The sequence below is a fragment of the Solanum stenotomum genome, unplaced genomic scaffold (assembly GCF_019186545.1).
Source record: "Solanum stenotomum isolate F172 unplaced genomic scaffold, ASM1918654v1 scaffold11127, whole genome shotgun sequence".
Taxonomy (NCBI): domain Eukaryota; kingdom Viridiplantae; phylum Streptophyta; class Magnoliopsida; order Solanales; family Solanaceae; genus Solanum; species Solanum stenotomum.
The window spans coordinates 137,453-155,089 of record NW_026021407.1 but is presented as its reverse complement, the minus strand read 5'-3'; the positions used below and the strand labels follow the sequence as shown (position 1 = coordinate 155,089).

Sequence of the window (17,637 nt, the reverse complement as noted above, 5' to 3'; positions counted from 1 at the left end):
GATACTGAAATTTGAATCGCGATATTTTTTGGTTGAGTTGTTGCATGTAGATGGTGAAATTCCAATTCAATTGCTTTACATTGTTACGATTTTTCCTGTACGAAGTTGCATTCCAAATTTCTTGTATAAAATTTGATACGTGAACTCTTCTTTTTCTCTGTTTTTTCATGGTACTTTAATTGGAAAAATCTTAGTCATAGTAACATTTGATCCAAACACATCTTTCACAAAAGAGTATACCCATATATATATATATGTAATACATAAGATTGTGAAAGTAGTTTTCAAGGGAAACTTATGTAAATGTATCCTTCAGTGTACGCATTTTGTAAACTAGATGATTCCAAGACAATTTTCCCAATTTTTTTCTAATCGAACAGTCAGCAATTAAATAAGTAACCAAAAGATATTTAAAGCCCAGCCACTCTAACAATCTCAACCCGACCCGAATTACTAACCCAAGTAACTATACTAACCGTTCTATCTATCGTCTCCCGCTCAATTGATGCAAACTGCAAAGCTCTCTGCTTCTGCAATTCTGCAAAAACTCACCAAAAATCCAACCAATCTCTGCAAAAACCCAGAAATCAAACTCAGAAAATATTCAGAATTCATCATCAAGATGCGTTTTTGTTTGCAAAATCTCATAAGGGTCACTCTGTTCTTCATCTTCACCATAAATTCACCTTCCCTTTCAGCTCCTTTCTTGCCTATAAACAATGTAACTCTTTATGGCGATGCTTCATTCACCGCAAAATCAATCACCCTCACCCAAGAACGCAACTGTTCATCATCATCATCAACACCTCCCATTTCTGGCATTGGAAGAGCTTTCTACACATACCCAGTTCGTTTTCTTGATTCCTTAACCAATAAAACTGCTTCTTTCTTGTGTACTTTCTCTTTTACTATACTTCCAACCCCTTCTTGCCCTTTTGGTGATGGCATGGCGTTTTTGGTCACTTCTGATGTTGATTCTTTGAGCATCTCTGATGGGTATATGGGTCTTCCGAATCCCGACTCGGAAGATTCGTTCTTGGCTGTGGAATTCAATGCCAATGATAACCGTATTGGTGTTGATACTAAAGAAATTAGGTCTTTGGCTTCTACTAATGTTGATTCAGCTGGGATTGATTTGAAAAGTGGGAAAGAAATGGCGGGTCGGATTGAGTATAAAGATTCAGAGAAAATGATCAGAATTTGGATTGGGTATGAACTACAAATTAGGCCTCCTAATCCTGTTCTTTCTACCAGAATTGATGTTTCCAATCAGTTGAAGGAGTTTATGAGGATTGGTTTCACTGCTAAAGGGTCTGCAGTTTATAGCATTAGTCGTTGGCGATTTAGAACGTTTGGATTGATTTCGTCTCCAATATCATCGTCTTGGGATCAATCCGATGAAGGAAACTGTTTGATGTGTTTCCCTGAGGAGGAAATTGGTGGGCATATTTCTGATTCTCATCATAGTAGTAGTAGTAGTGGTAGTAAAAGTTTACTGAAATTGACTTATGGAGGGTTAGCTGCAATTGTCACACTTGTTGGTTGTGCTTTGTCTGTTGTGTTTGTTCTTGCATTGAGAAGGAAAAAACGCGATAGAGTAGGGGAGACCAATGAACGGCAAATGTGTAGATTACAAGGAAACAGAGTGCCTCAAAGATTGTCATTATCTGAAATAAAATCAGCTACAGAATGCTTTAATCATGAAAGGATAATCGGAGAAGGAGCATCTGCTGTTGTGTATGAAGGGGAAATTCCTTCTAGGGGATCTGTGGCTGTTAAGAGATTTGTCCAAGGGAGTAGATTGGGTCCTTCACATATTCCTTTTAATACTGAATTTGCTTCTATGGTTGGCTGTTTAAGACACAAGAATTTGATTCAGCTTCAAGGGTGGTGTTGTGAGAGGAATGAATTGGTGCTAGTGTATGAATTCATGCCTAATGGTAGCCTTGACAAAATCCTCCACGAGCGATCACATTTGACTAAGTTTCTGACATGGGAGAGAAGATTGAACATAGTTATTGGTGTGTCATCTGCTCTTATGTATCTTCATGAAGAGTGTGAGAATCATATAATCCACAGAGATGTGAAGAGTTGCAATATAATGCTTGATGCTGAGTTCAATGCCAAGCTTGGAGATTTCGGTTTAGCAGAGGTGTTTGATAATTCTAAGACAAGGGATGCTACTGTACCAGCTGGAACAATGGGATATTTTGCACCTGAGTATGTCTATACTGGTATTCCAACTGTTAAAACAGATGTGTATAGCTTTGGTGTTGTGGTACTGGAAGTGGCATCAGGTAGAAAGCCTATCGACGAAGGTGGTGGTTTGATTACTGATTGGGTGTGGGACTTGTGGGAGAAAGGGAGGATAACTGAGGCTGCTGATCCTAAACTAATGGGGCGGTTTCAGAAGAACGAGATGGATAGAATGCTCATCGTGGGACTTTCTTGTGTGCATCCCGATCATGAGAAGAGACCGCGAATGAGAGATGTTTTCCGTATGCTTAAAGATGAAGCTCCACTTCTCATTTTACCTCCAATGAAGCCCACTGTGAGAATTCAATCTGTTTTACCAGAGAGCTGTGAAGAAATCATGAATTGGGCTGCAAGAATGGAGGATACACCATGGTCCACTCCTAGAACTCATTTTAGCAAGAACTAGCTTTTAGCAGCTGAATTGTTGTTTGTACACCTGCTGAACTGTGTTTAAGTCACAAGGATTGTTTCATTTTTTGTGCTATTCAACATTTATGTCAATACTTACTACATTGAAATGTCTGTTTTTTACTTATGTTTGCAACACTTATTTTCCTCTTCTTAAAGTTTGATCAACATATTGTACCTTATAGGCCTATACAATAGGTACTCCTAAAGATTTCAGCAAGCTCATACAACAACAATCCCTCCGACGCATCCGTTATGGTTAAATCTCATCATATGCTAATTCATATTCATATGCCCTCTAACTTGAACTTCCTTACTTCCCAGGGTTTCCACTGCCTAACTAGACTTCTCATTCATCGGAAGTAAGGGCTAAGAGTTATCATGAGTTAACTCCGGCTTATCTACTAAAGGCTGTAACTTTGAACTCAACTCTAAGATCATAGAAGCAATGCTGCAGAAAAAGAAGATTTGTTGCAATGTAGCTCCATAAGAACCATAAATAGAAACACATGAAATATTAGCAGAAATAGAGATTTTAGGCGCAATAGAAAGGAATGTTGTAACCAGGGTGGGTATCTCATATCCCCTTTTTCTTTTCGTATGATTTTGCTTACTATACCTGCTGCTGTAGCATTATAAACTGCATTGTTACTCTTGTTGCCGTCAGAATAAATCTGACCCCTTCCCCTGTTCCCGCCTATGTATATAGGATATTTTAGAAGTGAACATCCTTCTTAGTAGCAGGGTTCAGGGAAAGAATAGGGAAGGTTATTTCACCATATTTTTTACTAGGGACAAGGCCTACCACGAGAATAATTTTTTATTGGGGCAATATACCCATTTAATCCCACAAGTGAGACTGAAGAGGATTGAATATACGCAAACCTTACACCTATCTTATAGAAATAGGGAGATTGTTTTCAAAAGACCACGACTCAAGTGCATCAAATCAATTTTTTATCATGTTTTTTTTTTTTTTTTTTTTTTTTTTGTATTTCACCTTAGTTTTAAAGTCCAATAGATAAGTTGGATTAAATGTGCTCCACTTTAGCAAATTTAAGAGATTGATGATGCTCAAGATTATATTTAAAGGATCAAAATATAATTTAGATGTATTTTTTATTGTTAACTCTTTAATAATTCATTATACAACCATTCTAGCGAGACATTAAATCAATTAGTTCAAGTATAAACTAGTGGAACAAAAAGTTTAATTTCCATTTAATAAGAAACTTTACCTTGTTATGCACCTAATAGAGTAAGAATTTATTCCAAAGCTAATATTTATATCAACTCAATAGATATATATGTATATGTAAACTTTTAACATTTAATCGTGATTAATTAGCATATATTTCCTTATTAAATCAGTCAACAATAATAAATTTAATGTAAACATCCAATAAGAGCAAGCATTTACCTACTTAATATTTATGTGAAATAAAAGATAATCTTAAATTTTACGCTGATTATTTATATTTAATGATTTAGTGAGCTGATATATTTTTTTTGTCTTAATTTATGTGATATTTTTTTTTATTTTTAGTTTGTCATAAGAACGACATATTTTTTTCTATTTCTACTAATAATTTGACTTTAAAATTCATATTTTACATGATTAATAGACACACCAATATTTATTGTTGAGTTTAGACCATATATTTTAAAAGTCTTTGATTTATTCTCAAACTTTATGTCTAACAATCTAACCAAACACTTATATATATACTAGATATAGGACCCCGTGCCAGCACGGGGCCCAATATATATATATATTTTTATTTTAATTTATTCATATTATGGAATTTGAGAAGTTATTGAAATTTTTATATGATTTTAAAAATATTTTAAATTTTTAGCTATTGTGATTTGTAGTAATTTTTTTTAACATAATTTTAAAAAAAATATTTATTACTCTGTTTGTTCTAATTTATGTGGCACACGCAGAATTTTAAATATTAAGCATTTTTTATATGTCTCTTTAATATATTAAGTTGTTAATTATTGTATTTTATTGTACATTTTGAACCTAATTTTTTAATAATATATGTTATTTGCCATGTCCCAATTTATGTGACATTAATTGATAGATTTGTTGGAGTCGAGAGATTTATTTTGTTAATTATTGTAATTTATAGTTTTTTTTCCATCAATTTCAAACAATATATGTTGTTAATTGATAGAATACTTTTAATGTAATTTTTTTTAAAAAATATGTGTGACTCTCCATGTCCCAATTTATGTGGCACATGTAAAGTTTTGACAATTAACCAAAATTTTAATACATTTAAAAAAATATTTTTAAGTCGTTAAATTTTAAGTAATAAGTAATTTAAATTGTTGTATTATTTATTACAATTTATAATACTTTTAAAGTAGTTAAAATATTGTACAATTTATTATGGTTTATAACACTTTTTTTTAAAATTTATGTCATATTATGGAATTTGAGAAGTTATTGAAATTTTTATATGATTTTAAAAATATTTTAAATTGTTAGCTATTGTGATTTGTAGTACTTTTTTTAACATAATTTTGAAAATAATATTTATTAATCTATTTGTTCTAATTTATGTGGCAGATGCAGAATTTCAAATATTAACCCTTTTTTATATGTCTCTTTAATATATTAAGTTGTTAATTATTGTATTTTATAGTACATTTTGAACCTAATTTTTTAATAATATATGTTATTTGCCATGTCCCAATTTATGTGCCATTAATGGATAGATTTGTTGGAGTCGAGAGATTTATTTTGTTAATTATTGTAATTTATAATTTGTTTTTCGTCAATTTCGTCGACTATTTTTTTTATTAATTATTGTAATTTATTGTTTCTTTTTCGTCAATTTCAAACAATATATGTTTATCATATAATCCATTTTATGTGGTACCATAGAATTTAGAGAGTCAATTAAATTTTGTATATAAGTTTTAAATAATTAAGTTGTTAATTATTGTAATGTATAGTATTACTTATAGTATTTTTAAATATATTTAAATATTATATGTTAGGTTTTTTATCCTAATTTATATGGCATTGATAGAATTTAAAGTGTCAAATAATTGTTAATTATTGTAATAGATAATATGGAGTATTTAAGTCATTTATAGTATAGTATAATTAATATAAAATATGTAGTATTTAAGTGTTATATTATGGAATTTGAGAAGTTATTGAAATTTTTATATGATTTTAAAAATATTTTAAATTCATAACTATATATTTCAATGTACAAGATTTTGATAAAATAAAATCTTTAAAGTTAAATTATAATGTTTTTGAAATTTAAATTATTGAAACATATATAATGATTTTATAGAAAAAATAATATCATATAAAATTAAATGAAAAGGATAATAAATTCAACTTTTACCATGATAAGGTTGAAAAATATTATTTAAGTGGAAGGAGGTGGGGCCCACTTATATATTTTTATATAGTAAGTATTGGACATTTGTAATGATTTAATTGGAGCAATGGTAGTAAATCCTAGACTCATCTAATATATAGTAATATATATATATGTATATATATATATTACTTACATGTGGGTATTTGAGTGAGAGAACTAGAGGATTGACTCAAAGCTTATTAATATGATTTCTAGCTTTATAAACTAGAAATGGTTTGCTAGCCGACTAGAGTTATGTATGTAATAGTAATAAAGGAATTAAAGGTCGTTTGGTAGTTAGTTTGAATATGAGTTATGCATGTATTAACTCCTGCACAAGTAATACTATGTTTGGTAGTTGATTAAGAGGTACGTTATTCATGTATAATATGATATTTGATTTGCAATTTAAAAACTATGTATCTAATTTATGTAGGATAAAAGGGATGATTAGTAATACTTGGTATAACTAATCCCTTCATGAAACAATACCTAAAAATTTGCATAACTAATTCATTTATTATTGATATCTACATAACTCTAACATCTACGAAGCGACTCTATAAAAAAAATTATGTATTATTTTATGCATGTATTAGTTATTCACATAATAATTATTACACCTATTTTACATAAGATAATACATATTTTTTTAAACTTATACGTATATTAGTTTTTAATTATCCAATTTTCTAAATTACAAATCAAACACCATAATAGTTTTTTAACTAAATAGCTTACCTTCCTAACCAAACAACCAACTAACAAACATGATATTTCTTCATACATATATTTTTTCATACTTTAATCTATTTTAATAAAAATTCTAGCTTAGTCACTATCTGCTTCCCCGTAAAAAAAAAGAGGAGATACATTAATTTAAAAAAAAAGTTGGAATAAATAATGTAAAAAAAAGAGGAAAAAAAAGGGCCTTCTTCGCCACTAGCGGTGTATATGGGAAATTTGGTGTATACCGATGACCGAAACCCCTTTTCCCTTTTTATGCAATGATTTCTCAGAAACCCTATAACTCTTCAACTTCTCTAAAATCATCCATTTTCTCAGCTCATCACTACTTCTTCCTTTAACTCTGCAGATTCAGGTGAAAAAAATATCTTCTTGTTAATACTACTTATAAGTTTGATACTACTTGTGTTTGTTTCTCAAGTTCATGTATTGATCATGGGTTGTGTTTAGTTTGCAAAGTGGTGCAATTTGGGGATAACCCATCTTGATTAAAGATTGCTTTTTTCAACTTTTTGGGTGGTGGGGGTGGGGGTTACTGAGATCGGCTTTACAGTTCAAGAATGTTGGATTTTGATCTCTCACTTTAATCCGGTAGATGATAGTTGATGTGCTTATTAGGTCTTCTTTTTGCTTATCTTTGACTCAACAGATTGGGTTCTTTAAGTTTTTGAGCCTTAAAACATCAATTTTGTTGGGTTTTTGGAGAAAGTTTCGTCTTTTGATCTTTGAAAAGGAAAAGAAAAAAATTATCTTTTTTATTTTCAGCTGTGTAAGCAGAGACCATTTTGAAATTAGTCAAATTTAAAAACTAAATGGGGAAAGGCTTTTTTTCCGCGACGAACAGCAACTTTTTGTTGTTGAAAAAGCTGATCTTGAAGTTGCAATCTTAGTGCTACTCTGTGTCTCTTTTATTTTTACTTGCCATATAAATAAAGTAGACATGTTTAGAAAGCAAACATGACGGTATGACTGATGACATAGTTTCTGTGGTTACTTTGTAAGAAAAATTAAAGAGTTTTGTTTGCTATGGTAACTGAGATTACCTCTCCTGGCTTGAGTTTGGTTAAGTAGTTGATTAATTGAAGCTTAACTCTTATTAACAATCACAAACGGGATTGTAGAGTATGGGGAGATGACCTTTTTCATTTTTGGGTGTAAGTACAGATGGTTGACGTCTGACGGAAGCTTGTTGAAGTGAGAAAAGACGATCTTACAGATTGAAAGGAAGGCAGTTTACTTGGTATAGGCTAGTGCTTTCAGCTCACAATTGTGACATGGCTGCTAAACCAATTGCTGATACCATATGGAGGTACATTGAAAATCTATTACTACTTAATTATTCTTTTTCCATACTACCTCTTACCTCTTCTGGAGGAGGCATTGATGAAAGCTGCAACTGGATCTTATTCAGTTCTAGTATGAAATCTGGTTATTCTCATTTCACAGGGGTAGTTTCATGATCTCCCGTCCGGAGATGAGATTGAATCTTATAGCCCATCTATCAAGTAAAGCGTGCGCCAAAGTATGGCTGGCAGCTAAAGAGATGGCGGAGGTGATCTATCCTGAATTCCTTCCTAAGCGTGATGTGTGGCCAAAGAATTTTAAAAGTTCTAAACTGATTGATGATAATATTGCCATTTATTTCTTTTCAGTTAAAGGCAGGTATGGTAACCAACCTAGCATAAATCTTTGCATCTACTGTTATATACCACCTCTAATCTTGGTATGGTTGTCTCAGAGATGATCAAGTTTTTGAAAATCTGCTGTATAATTTAAGACACTACGACATTGCATTAAAAGCGTTGGTTGGTGATTCTGAACTCCTGATTTTTACCTCTGCCCATCTGCCAGAAAAGCATCACAGTAATTCTTACCATCCCAAAGTCTTGAATAGGCAAGCTTCTTCACATGTTCGTACTAACCACACTAAAATTGCAGGATTTGAGGGTAAATTATATCTATGGGGCGTCTTTAGTGGAAGACAAGCTCCTCCTCAACAGTCACCTGATGATTGTTTCATTCATAATACCCGAGTGACACAAGCTTCAATCCCAAATTCAGAAAATGATGGGAAGGATAGAAGTTGCAAGGAATTCTCCAATAAGAAAGATCCTTGTAAGTCTTTGAGTAATTAATCTTGTTGGCTGCTTGCTTGTATGCTCACCTGTGTAATTTAGCGAATATCACCTACATCAAGTAATGTATCATTTTAGCTGGATAATGTGGATTTCTAGCTACATTTGTTTGTTGTATGCACGTAACTTGAAAGGAAAATATTTTGAGATGCTAGCGGTTAAATTGAAGTTTGAAGATACATATTACACTATTGTTCAGCAAGATGTTTTAATTGTTCATTTTATTACTTCTTTATTTTCTTTTCTGATTTTTCTTTTTGAGAATGAATTTTCTGATTTGATTTTCTCAGTTATCATAGAAAATACTGTTCAGCTCATCTTATGGAATTTGGTCATTTTATAGTTTGAATAATCAGGGCCATCTTGAGGAGACATGTAGTTCTTGTCATTCACAATGAGAAATGGTTGCAAGTGTGCGTGAAGTAGTAGAACAGGCGAAAAGAGAAGCTTAGGAATAAGAAGCTAGTGGAAATTGATAGTAAATGGAAAAGCAGAAAGGAAGATCTATGGTTGGAGCTTCTCTGTGAGAAAATGTCATATAGGATGTGTAAAGGCTTGTGGAGCATGCAAGAGATCATTTAGCACTACGAGAGCTCACTAATCGCTCAAGACAGTTGTAAAATAGCCAATTGAAAATGACATTTTATCAGTGTGGTTTAGTGCATCAGAAATCAGGAGTTTGGTGTAGTGTTCCAATAATTGAGTCATATCTTGATTGACCTTTTCCTTCTTTCTAGAAGCAACAAGCGCTGTTAGAAGTAAACATATAATTTGTTCGTGGCAATGTACTAAATACCACTAACGAAGTGGTGGTGGGTGCACCGTCTTTCACTCTTTGTTCTCTTCCGTCGCACCTCTCTACCCTTACAACCATGCACCCCCCCCCCCCCCCCCCATGGTCATGGAAGAAAGAAAATTGTGATTGTTTGTATATGTATACAAGAAACATAGACCAACCTGAAATTGATCCATAGTCGGGAATAAGAAACAAAAATAAACATCAAAATTAGTTCCTGCCACCCACAAAATCTTTTTTAATTTCTTCAAATCCATGAACATATCACTTAATTAGGGTGGAAGAAGAAGTGTTCTAATTTGGGTCATGGGTTGGGTTAAATTGTGTAAGACGGGTGAGTTTTTTAATTGTGGATAAAAATTAATTTAATTTTAGATAGGTTGTTAAGATCATGACACGTGTCCCTCCGTTAGTGCAAAGAGTATATACACTTTAAATCTTAGACGGTAAGGACATCAGTGTCCTAAAAGTGTAATGGAGGTTATTTAGATACCGTTTATGATAGTTCGGGGGCATATTTCTCCTTTTCCTGTTGTAATTTTTACTTACATCTTTCAAAGTACTAACCTTTTTAAATTTATTGGTAACTCTGTCATGAATTTGGTTTCCTACTTGAGGAAGTTGGAAATCCGTGGTTCAAAGTCAGAATTTCCTCTTTTTTTTCAAAAAAATTAGTTTTCAGGTGTAACAAGAATGCCCCTATCAGCATAGATGGTTTTATTTTATTTTGCCTTTGGGATTTTTGTTGTACTATGTATATGTTACATGATTGTTGTATATTAGCACCTTTGGTGCAAATCAATAATATTGAATAAAATGTGCTCTTTGTAACAACTTAAGCTTTTAATATGATGATTACACACTTCACCATGATATCATATCAGATAGAGGTTCTGAGTTCGAGTGTCCTGCCACCTATTATCAAAAAAGAACTTCCACGTGTTTCGTCTATGGAAAAGAATTAGGCCCACACATGAGGGGTGTGTTGAAAATATGAGATGAGATGATATAAGATTACTTTTAAATAAAAAATTTGAAGGAAAATTCACAACTAGGGGTTTGGTTACATACCAATTTGTTAGCGTCTATATTAAACTTTAGTAGTGCTTCCATCATGCCTAATTACTAGTTTCTTTGCTTTTGTAACTTGCTTCTTGTACTTACTCAATGCAAGGATGAATAAGATTTTTCTTGTACTCATCCTTCAAATCTGTTTGAACTTTGAAGTACCATTTTTTTTCTTTGGACATCCTCCTCTTGCTTCTTTGAATAAGCAGCAACTGCCTCAAAAACAGCTAGAAAGGGAAGACCGCTTGATGACGCTTGGCAACATGCTACTCCAGTAGATGGAAAGAAGCAGAGGACAGTTTGCAATTATTGCGGATTTATCTCTTCCTCTGGAGGCATTACTTATCTTAAGACACATCTGGGTGGAGGTGATCCGACGGGCTCACTAAAGGGTTGTCCAAATGTGCCACCAGAAGTCAAAAGGGTGATGAAAGAATGGTTACTAGGAACTATAAGAGGGGGGAAGGCCCCACAGCTACAGGAAATCAGGACTGACTTTGAAGGTATGTTTCTGAAAATAGGGATGATTCTATATAGACTTTAATATGGAAAACTAGTTGTATCTCGACAGGAGTCTTTTGCTCCACAGAAAGATATTTATTTCTATCAGAATGAGAGAACAGAAGCGTTCTGAGTATGCTGTTTCTTGTCTGTCTCATACCTTAGTTTTGGATGACTTGGAACTGCATTTTTGTAGTTTGAACAGTGTGTGCAGTTGGTGAAGAGCTTGTGTAGATTAACTCTTTTGGCTTGTCGAAGTATTTTGCTTGTTTGTAGATTGACTAGAGACCCTTCTATATTATATATACCTGCTGCTTCACACTTTTTGATAGCAACCACAACCAGTTCCGTCCTTATGACAAAGGAGATTTTCTATAAAAATGATTCTTATGAGAGAGTTTAGCCAAACATACTTCAGTTCTGTCCTATTAAGAGTACTACAATGTTCAATCACCATTATGACTTCAATCTACAACAATATACATCAAGTAGGATTAATATTAGTAAAAAGCATTCAGGTTTAGGTCTTATTGGCAATTCATCAAACACCTAGTGTGCATATAGCATTATAACCTTCTTTCTATGACGTTTCTTCATCCAACAACCTTTCTTGCCAGCAAATGATACAACCGTTTTTAGATATATAACAACTTCCTTCATCAATGATGTGTCCAACAATTCACTCCCAATGATGCTGGCACCGACAGATAGAGGAAGAAGAAGCAAACTACCTAGAAGAACAGGAAAGAGACTAGCAAATTCTGTATTTGATAATCTTCTCTCCCACAATTGCAAGTTATATATCCCTTGGACTCTTTAAGTGCAAAACATGTAAGGACTCATTTGTATACTATACACTTATTTAGTAATTCTAGACTAGACTATAAAATAGAAAAATGCATATAGAATAATCCTATAACTCTTCTTACTCACCCCAATTGTATCACCCAACCTATAATTCTACCATTTAAATCATTTCTTCTTTCAAGAACTGTAACTCAATGATACCCATTTCAAGAACTAATGCTATTACTCGTACAAATGGTGTTTTCAACCTCACTATACCTTTCAAATACTAAATCCATAACATATTCAAGTGTGAGATGAAGAATTTACCTCTTGGTAGCCAAATCTTGAATTTCGGATTTCATGGTGTTCTTGACCAAAAATGAAGGTTCAAGCAAGAATCTATAATCCCAAGGTTTAATCTTGTTATGAAGATTCGGGAGTTGAAACCAACTCAAAACACCATTAAAACTCACCTTGGAGTGTGTTCAAGTCTTGGACGAGCTCCCTCTCTCTAGGTCATTTTTCGGACTTGAAGGAAATGAAGAAATGGGCCCCAACTAGCCTTTAAAAAGGCCTCAGGTGCCTACGTGGCCCACACAGCCCCCTACGTGACCCATGAAGGTCTTTTTGGTTGCGTAGCTGCTCTACTACTCTTAAGTAAAATGGCCATAACTCCTTATACAAATGTCCAAATGATAACAGGTTGAAGCGTTGGAAACTAGTCTTAAAGAGCTTTAAAAATGATAGGTTATGCACCACATAACTGTTTATATCCATGGAGATATACTTATTTGAAGTTGGATCTTGTGCAAGCTCATTTACAACTTTAGTCTGTTACGTAGTTCCCTACTTGACTTTGTTCTAGGGCTCTCCTTACACCTTAAATCTCTTCTAATACACCTCCTATCCTCATCATCAAGTCCATGTGGTATATACTAGTCTGGACCCTCCTTTGGCAAACAAAAACATTATTTCTGGTCGTCGTCACTTTATTTAATCCTATCTGTTCACGCCTTGGTGAACAAAGTGACCTCTATTGGCGGAAGGTACCAGGTACCTTGTTGAATTAGTCGAGTTGCTGCTCCTGACACCACGATTATAAGAGAAAAAGAACAAATATATCCCCGAACTATCTTAAATGGTATAGAGATACCCTCCATTATACTTTTGGGACATTGTTGCCTCTGCCCCAAAAACTAGAGCATATATACCCTTTATACTAACAGACATACACGTGTCATAATCTTATCCACTAATCTGACGTTGAATCGATGGATAAGATTGCGTCACATGTCCCCATTTAGTCTTCCATTAGAGTGAAGGGTATATATGCTTTAGTTTTTGGACGACAGGGGCACCAATGTTCCAAAAGTATGTCGGAGGGTATCTCCATACCATTTACGATAGTTCGGGGGTATATTTGTCCTTTTCCCCTGATTATAAAATAAGGGAGGAATTGGAAAAATGCACTGTTGGTTCTATCCACTTTGTTGTAGATTTGTTAATCGTAGAGCAGCTCAAGCAATTAGATAGTGACTAAAGCAAGAAATGATGTAACTCCATATTTTATGCAAACAACTTGCACTGCTGTTGCATATTTAATATTTTTCTGGAACACTTGCACTAGGATAGAACTATCCAGGTATGTCTAAAACTTCTTTTTTGATAATAAGTTCCATTAAAAAGAAGAATCAACAAGATGTGAAGTCACAAAAGGCAAAGAAACTAGGAGCTGAAATGACAAGAAGAGTAGTTAGACTTAGCCGGGCTCCTATACAGTGTGCTAGTCTTAAGTAAGAGTGCTAGGCAAAATCCAGAAAATGATCAATATTTATTGCAGGGGAGAGTGTTGTCCAGCGAAAAAACATTAAGTAAACATTTAGCTTTCTGATTTGGAGTTTGAGGGCCATCAAAACATCTTCTATTCCTCTCTGTCCATAAACTCCAAAAGGTAGCTGCAGGAATCATCAGCCAGATTTTCTTGATGGCCGTATCAACTTTCCATTAACTCCCAACTTAACTGTGCCCGTCTCAGGTTCTGTGGCATGACCCAGCTTAGACCAAAAATGCTGTAGAACATACTCTATATATCAGTGGCTATATTGCAGTGCAGTAAGAGATGACTAACTGTTTCCTGATTCCTTATGTAGCATCTGTTAACCAGCTGGAAACTTTTCCTGTTAAGATTGTCTTGTGTTAGACAAGCTTCATACAAGGCAATCTAGTTGAAGCATATTACCTCAATAGGAAGTTTGGTTCTCCATATCAATTTCCAGGGCAAAGAATCAACCACCTGATTTTGTAGCAGTCCTTTACTGAGAATATCCCATTTCTGCCCCAACGCATGGTGTCTGAAAGATCTTCAACAACGTTACAACTATCCGTTTTTGCTTACATTTCAATCAAACTTCCCATTTCCCAGTCTTGGACAGGTCTTCTTTGATGTATATCCCTGGACTGATTGCTTCTGTTTTGGGAAATTGAGGAATTTTTATCCACAGCAATGTTGAAAATGCTAGGATAAACATCCTTGAGAGCATTGCTGTTTGTCCTTCCGGAAACTGATGTGCTTTCACTCCCAGGTTTGAAATGGATCTTTTGAGAGAAATCATGGCCCAGTTTGCTGATGAACTTCCAAGGACCAAGTCCATAAGGGGCATTGGTAATATTAGTACTCCAGTTGTCTTTACTTCCATGCTTAGCCTTGATCATCCCCTTCCAGAGGCTTTGTTCACCTGTGCCATAACTCCATAGCCACTTCATAAGCAGGCACTTATTGTTGATGGTTAAATTAGTGAACCCTAAAACTCCGTTGCACTCAGGCTGTGTAACTTCACTCCATTTCATCAAGTGCAATTTGTGGGAGCTGTAGTTCGTTTCCCATAGGAAACCCCTTCTGATTTTTTCCAGCTGCTCTAACACCTTTTTAGGTATGTCTAAAACTTTATACCAAGTCTGAAAGCTATTTGCAGATGATCTCTGACCAGTCTGATCACCCAAAAAGACGATGGCTTACAGCACTACTTCCTCGTTGAAGTTTGATAAGTACATTGTTGTTTTTCCTTCTTTATGGAAGAAAGATGGTAAACGCGAGCAAACTCAATTGGCTTAGCGCAATTTCTAAGCTAGCGTTTGGACATAGATTTGGTTGAAACTTGAAAAAAAAGCTTTTGAAAAATAGTTTTTGGAAGTTGAAGTTCGGTTTGGACATGCATTCATTTTACTTGAAAAAAATTTGAAGTTTCTGGGTGGAAGAGAAAACTGGCCAAAACCCGTTTTTGGAACTTGAAAAAAATATTTAAAAATTGATTAAACTCCATGAACCAACAATGTTCTCAATTTTTTTTACAAAATTCCAAAATCTTGCGGATAAAGTGGCCATCTTTCGGCAAAGCAATTTAGTTTATTTAGGTTTTCGCTAATAAATATCATCATCTTGACTTAAAAAAGATGATGAAAATGCATATCAGAAAGAGGTAAAAGCAAAGTATTCTGAGTGCAAGTTGGATCATTCAATTTTGGCTATTAGAATGTTCTCGTTTTTGATAGTTTTGGAGAAAACATTTCAGTCAGCATTCATCTCGTAGAGGTGAACTCTTTCCACATCAATACTTTGTCAGAAAAAAGAGGAAATGCATTGGAAAGATGTGCTATGGAAATTAGTAATCTTTCATACGAAGAGCCGCTCCTGCTATACGAGGTCCGAAAAGGGCTGTGCCACATCATGCTTATTGTACACAACCTTATTTTGCATTTATGCAAGAGATTGTTTCCACGGCTTGAATTTGCAACCTCCTTTTAAAATCAAATGTAAAACTAGTTCATTTCCTTGTGAAAGTTGGAAAAGATTATCCCATGAAAATGGACAAGTGCTGTCACTCTTTTTACTGGGCTTGTTTATTAGTTCAGCTTGCTATTTTATTTGTCTTTGCTATTACATAATTTTGGTTAATTATATTCCCTCTTCCTCAGAGGGGGGAATAACAGAGTCGTTTTTTACACATTTACGTACATCCATGAATTTCCTCTTGAAATTTTGACCTCCACCTTTGTACACTGCATATGGAAGTGGCATCCTTCCCTGCACGTATTTACTAAAATTTTGATTACGGGTTTGAAACAATTTGTTTTGTTGTGTTTTAAATTTTAGTAGTGCTTCCATCACACACAATTATCCATTTTTTTCTTTATTTAAAAACAATACCCCAAAAAGAGTTGAGGTTATTGTGCCAGGATTGTTCCTGCTTTCTCTTTTTCTTCCGTTTGAACTTTTTTCTAAATACCCCCTCTCTCAATTAAGATTTAATTCAGGGTCCTATTGTTTGTACCTTCTCCTCTAAATTAGCAGCACCTGCATCCAAAAAATCAGTTAGAAGGGGAAGGCCACTTGATGCTGCCTGGGATTATGCTACACCAGTTGATGCAAAAAGGCAGAGAGCAGTTTGCAAGTATTGCGGTTTCATATCTTCTTCTGGAGGAATTACACATCTTAAGGCACATTTGGCTGGAGGTGATCCAAAAGGGCCCTCAAAAGGTTGTCCCAATGTGCCGCCTGAAGTTAAAAGGGCAATGGCAGAATCGCTCAACAGAACAGTGAAAGGAGCGAAATCCATGCAGCCAGATGAGATCAGGAGGCACATGAAAGGTATGTTTCTAGGGATATAACACATCCAGAACTTGCTTCCATGAGGAAGTGTACAATATCTCCACGAAGGTTTTTGTACCATATATAAAACTATAATGCATCTTTTAGTCTCCAAGAAAAACGAAGGGTATTAGAAAATTTTAGAATTAGTTAACTCTTTAGTTTACATAGAAATTTGCACTTTTTCTTGCTGTACATCTTTACTTTTCCTTTCTTGATATAGTAACTACTTTTTCCAATTGTTTCAGCGGAAAATGATTGGTCTCCTCCCAGGTCAGATGACTACTCGTTGAATCAACATAGAATTGTCAAGAATGCTCAGTACTCACATTTTGCCAATGGGGGGAATTCTGTAAATGATATGACCATGTTAAAGCAATCAGAGACTGCACATGTTGATAGTTATATGGAGGTTATGAGTTCTCACAATGCTTGTAAGTCGAGCTTCTTAAGCAAACCTTCAACTCGAGTAGGTTTTATTTAACATGTGCATCAGTAGGTTGAGGACTAAGAGCTAGGAAGGAAGACAGCTTAAATCTAATGGTGAGAACATGCTCCATTAATTTATGACATGACAAAACATACATGAGGACAGATGACAAAGTTGATTGTGCTACTTTATCAGCAAAAAGGTTGGTTCTTTTGATGTACAAACACCTTTTAACCCAAAGCTTGACAACAACAAAATAGTGACATTGCTTGTGATTATTGTATCTATGTATTTGTTGCGATGTTCCCTCCAGTTTGGAGTGATTTTACAGTTCTATTAAACAGGTTGAGAATCTCCTCTTTAGTGTTAGACATTTGAAAGTTCTGAAAGTCGATACTTGCTGAGAAAAAGCCTGGTTGATACTGAATTGAACCCGACATTATCTTACACTCAGGTGTTTAAAGATG

At 34.3% G+C, this 17,637-nt stretch overlaps 2 protein-coding genes across 3 annotated transcripts; both read left to right on the top strand.

The window, feature by feature from the left end:
- The first annotated feature begins 556 nt into the window (after positions 1-556).
- Positions 557-2,755, top strand: LOC125849847 (L-type lectin-domain containing receptor kinase S.6). The gene has a single exon (XM_049529815.1). The coding sequence runs from the start codon at positions 623-625 to the stop codon at positions 2,660-2,662; it is 2,040 nt and encodes a 679-aa protein (XP_049385772.1). The 5' UTR covers positions 557-622; the 3' UTR covers positions 2,663-2,755.
- A 4,230-nt stretch (positions 2,756-6,985) lies between these two features.
- Positions 6,986-17,617, top strand: LOC125849849 (uncharacterized). 2 transcript variants are annotated; one of them, XM_049529817.1, is made up of 8 exons: positions 6,986-7,161; positions 7,971-8,115; positions 8,253-8,468; positions 8,545-8,669; positions 8,745-8,921; positions 11,015-11,308; positions 16,441-16,740; positions 16,989-17,617. In XM_049529817.1, exons 2-8 carry the CDS (start codon positions 8,081-8,083, stop codon positions 17,222-17,224), a joined length of 1,383 nt encoding a protein of 460 aa, XP_049385774.1. In that variant the 5' UTR covers positions 6,986-7,161; positions 7,971-8,080; the 3' UTR covers positions 17,225-17,617. The 2 variants fall into 2 exon arrangements, with proteins under 2 accessions (XP_049385774.1, XP_049385773.1); XM_049529816.1 differs by having other exon boundaries at positions 8,545-8,921; positions 16,444-16,740.
- Positions 17,618-17,637: the final 20 nt, after the last annotated feature.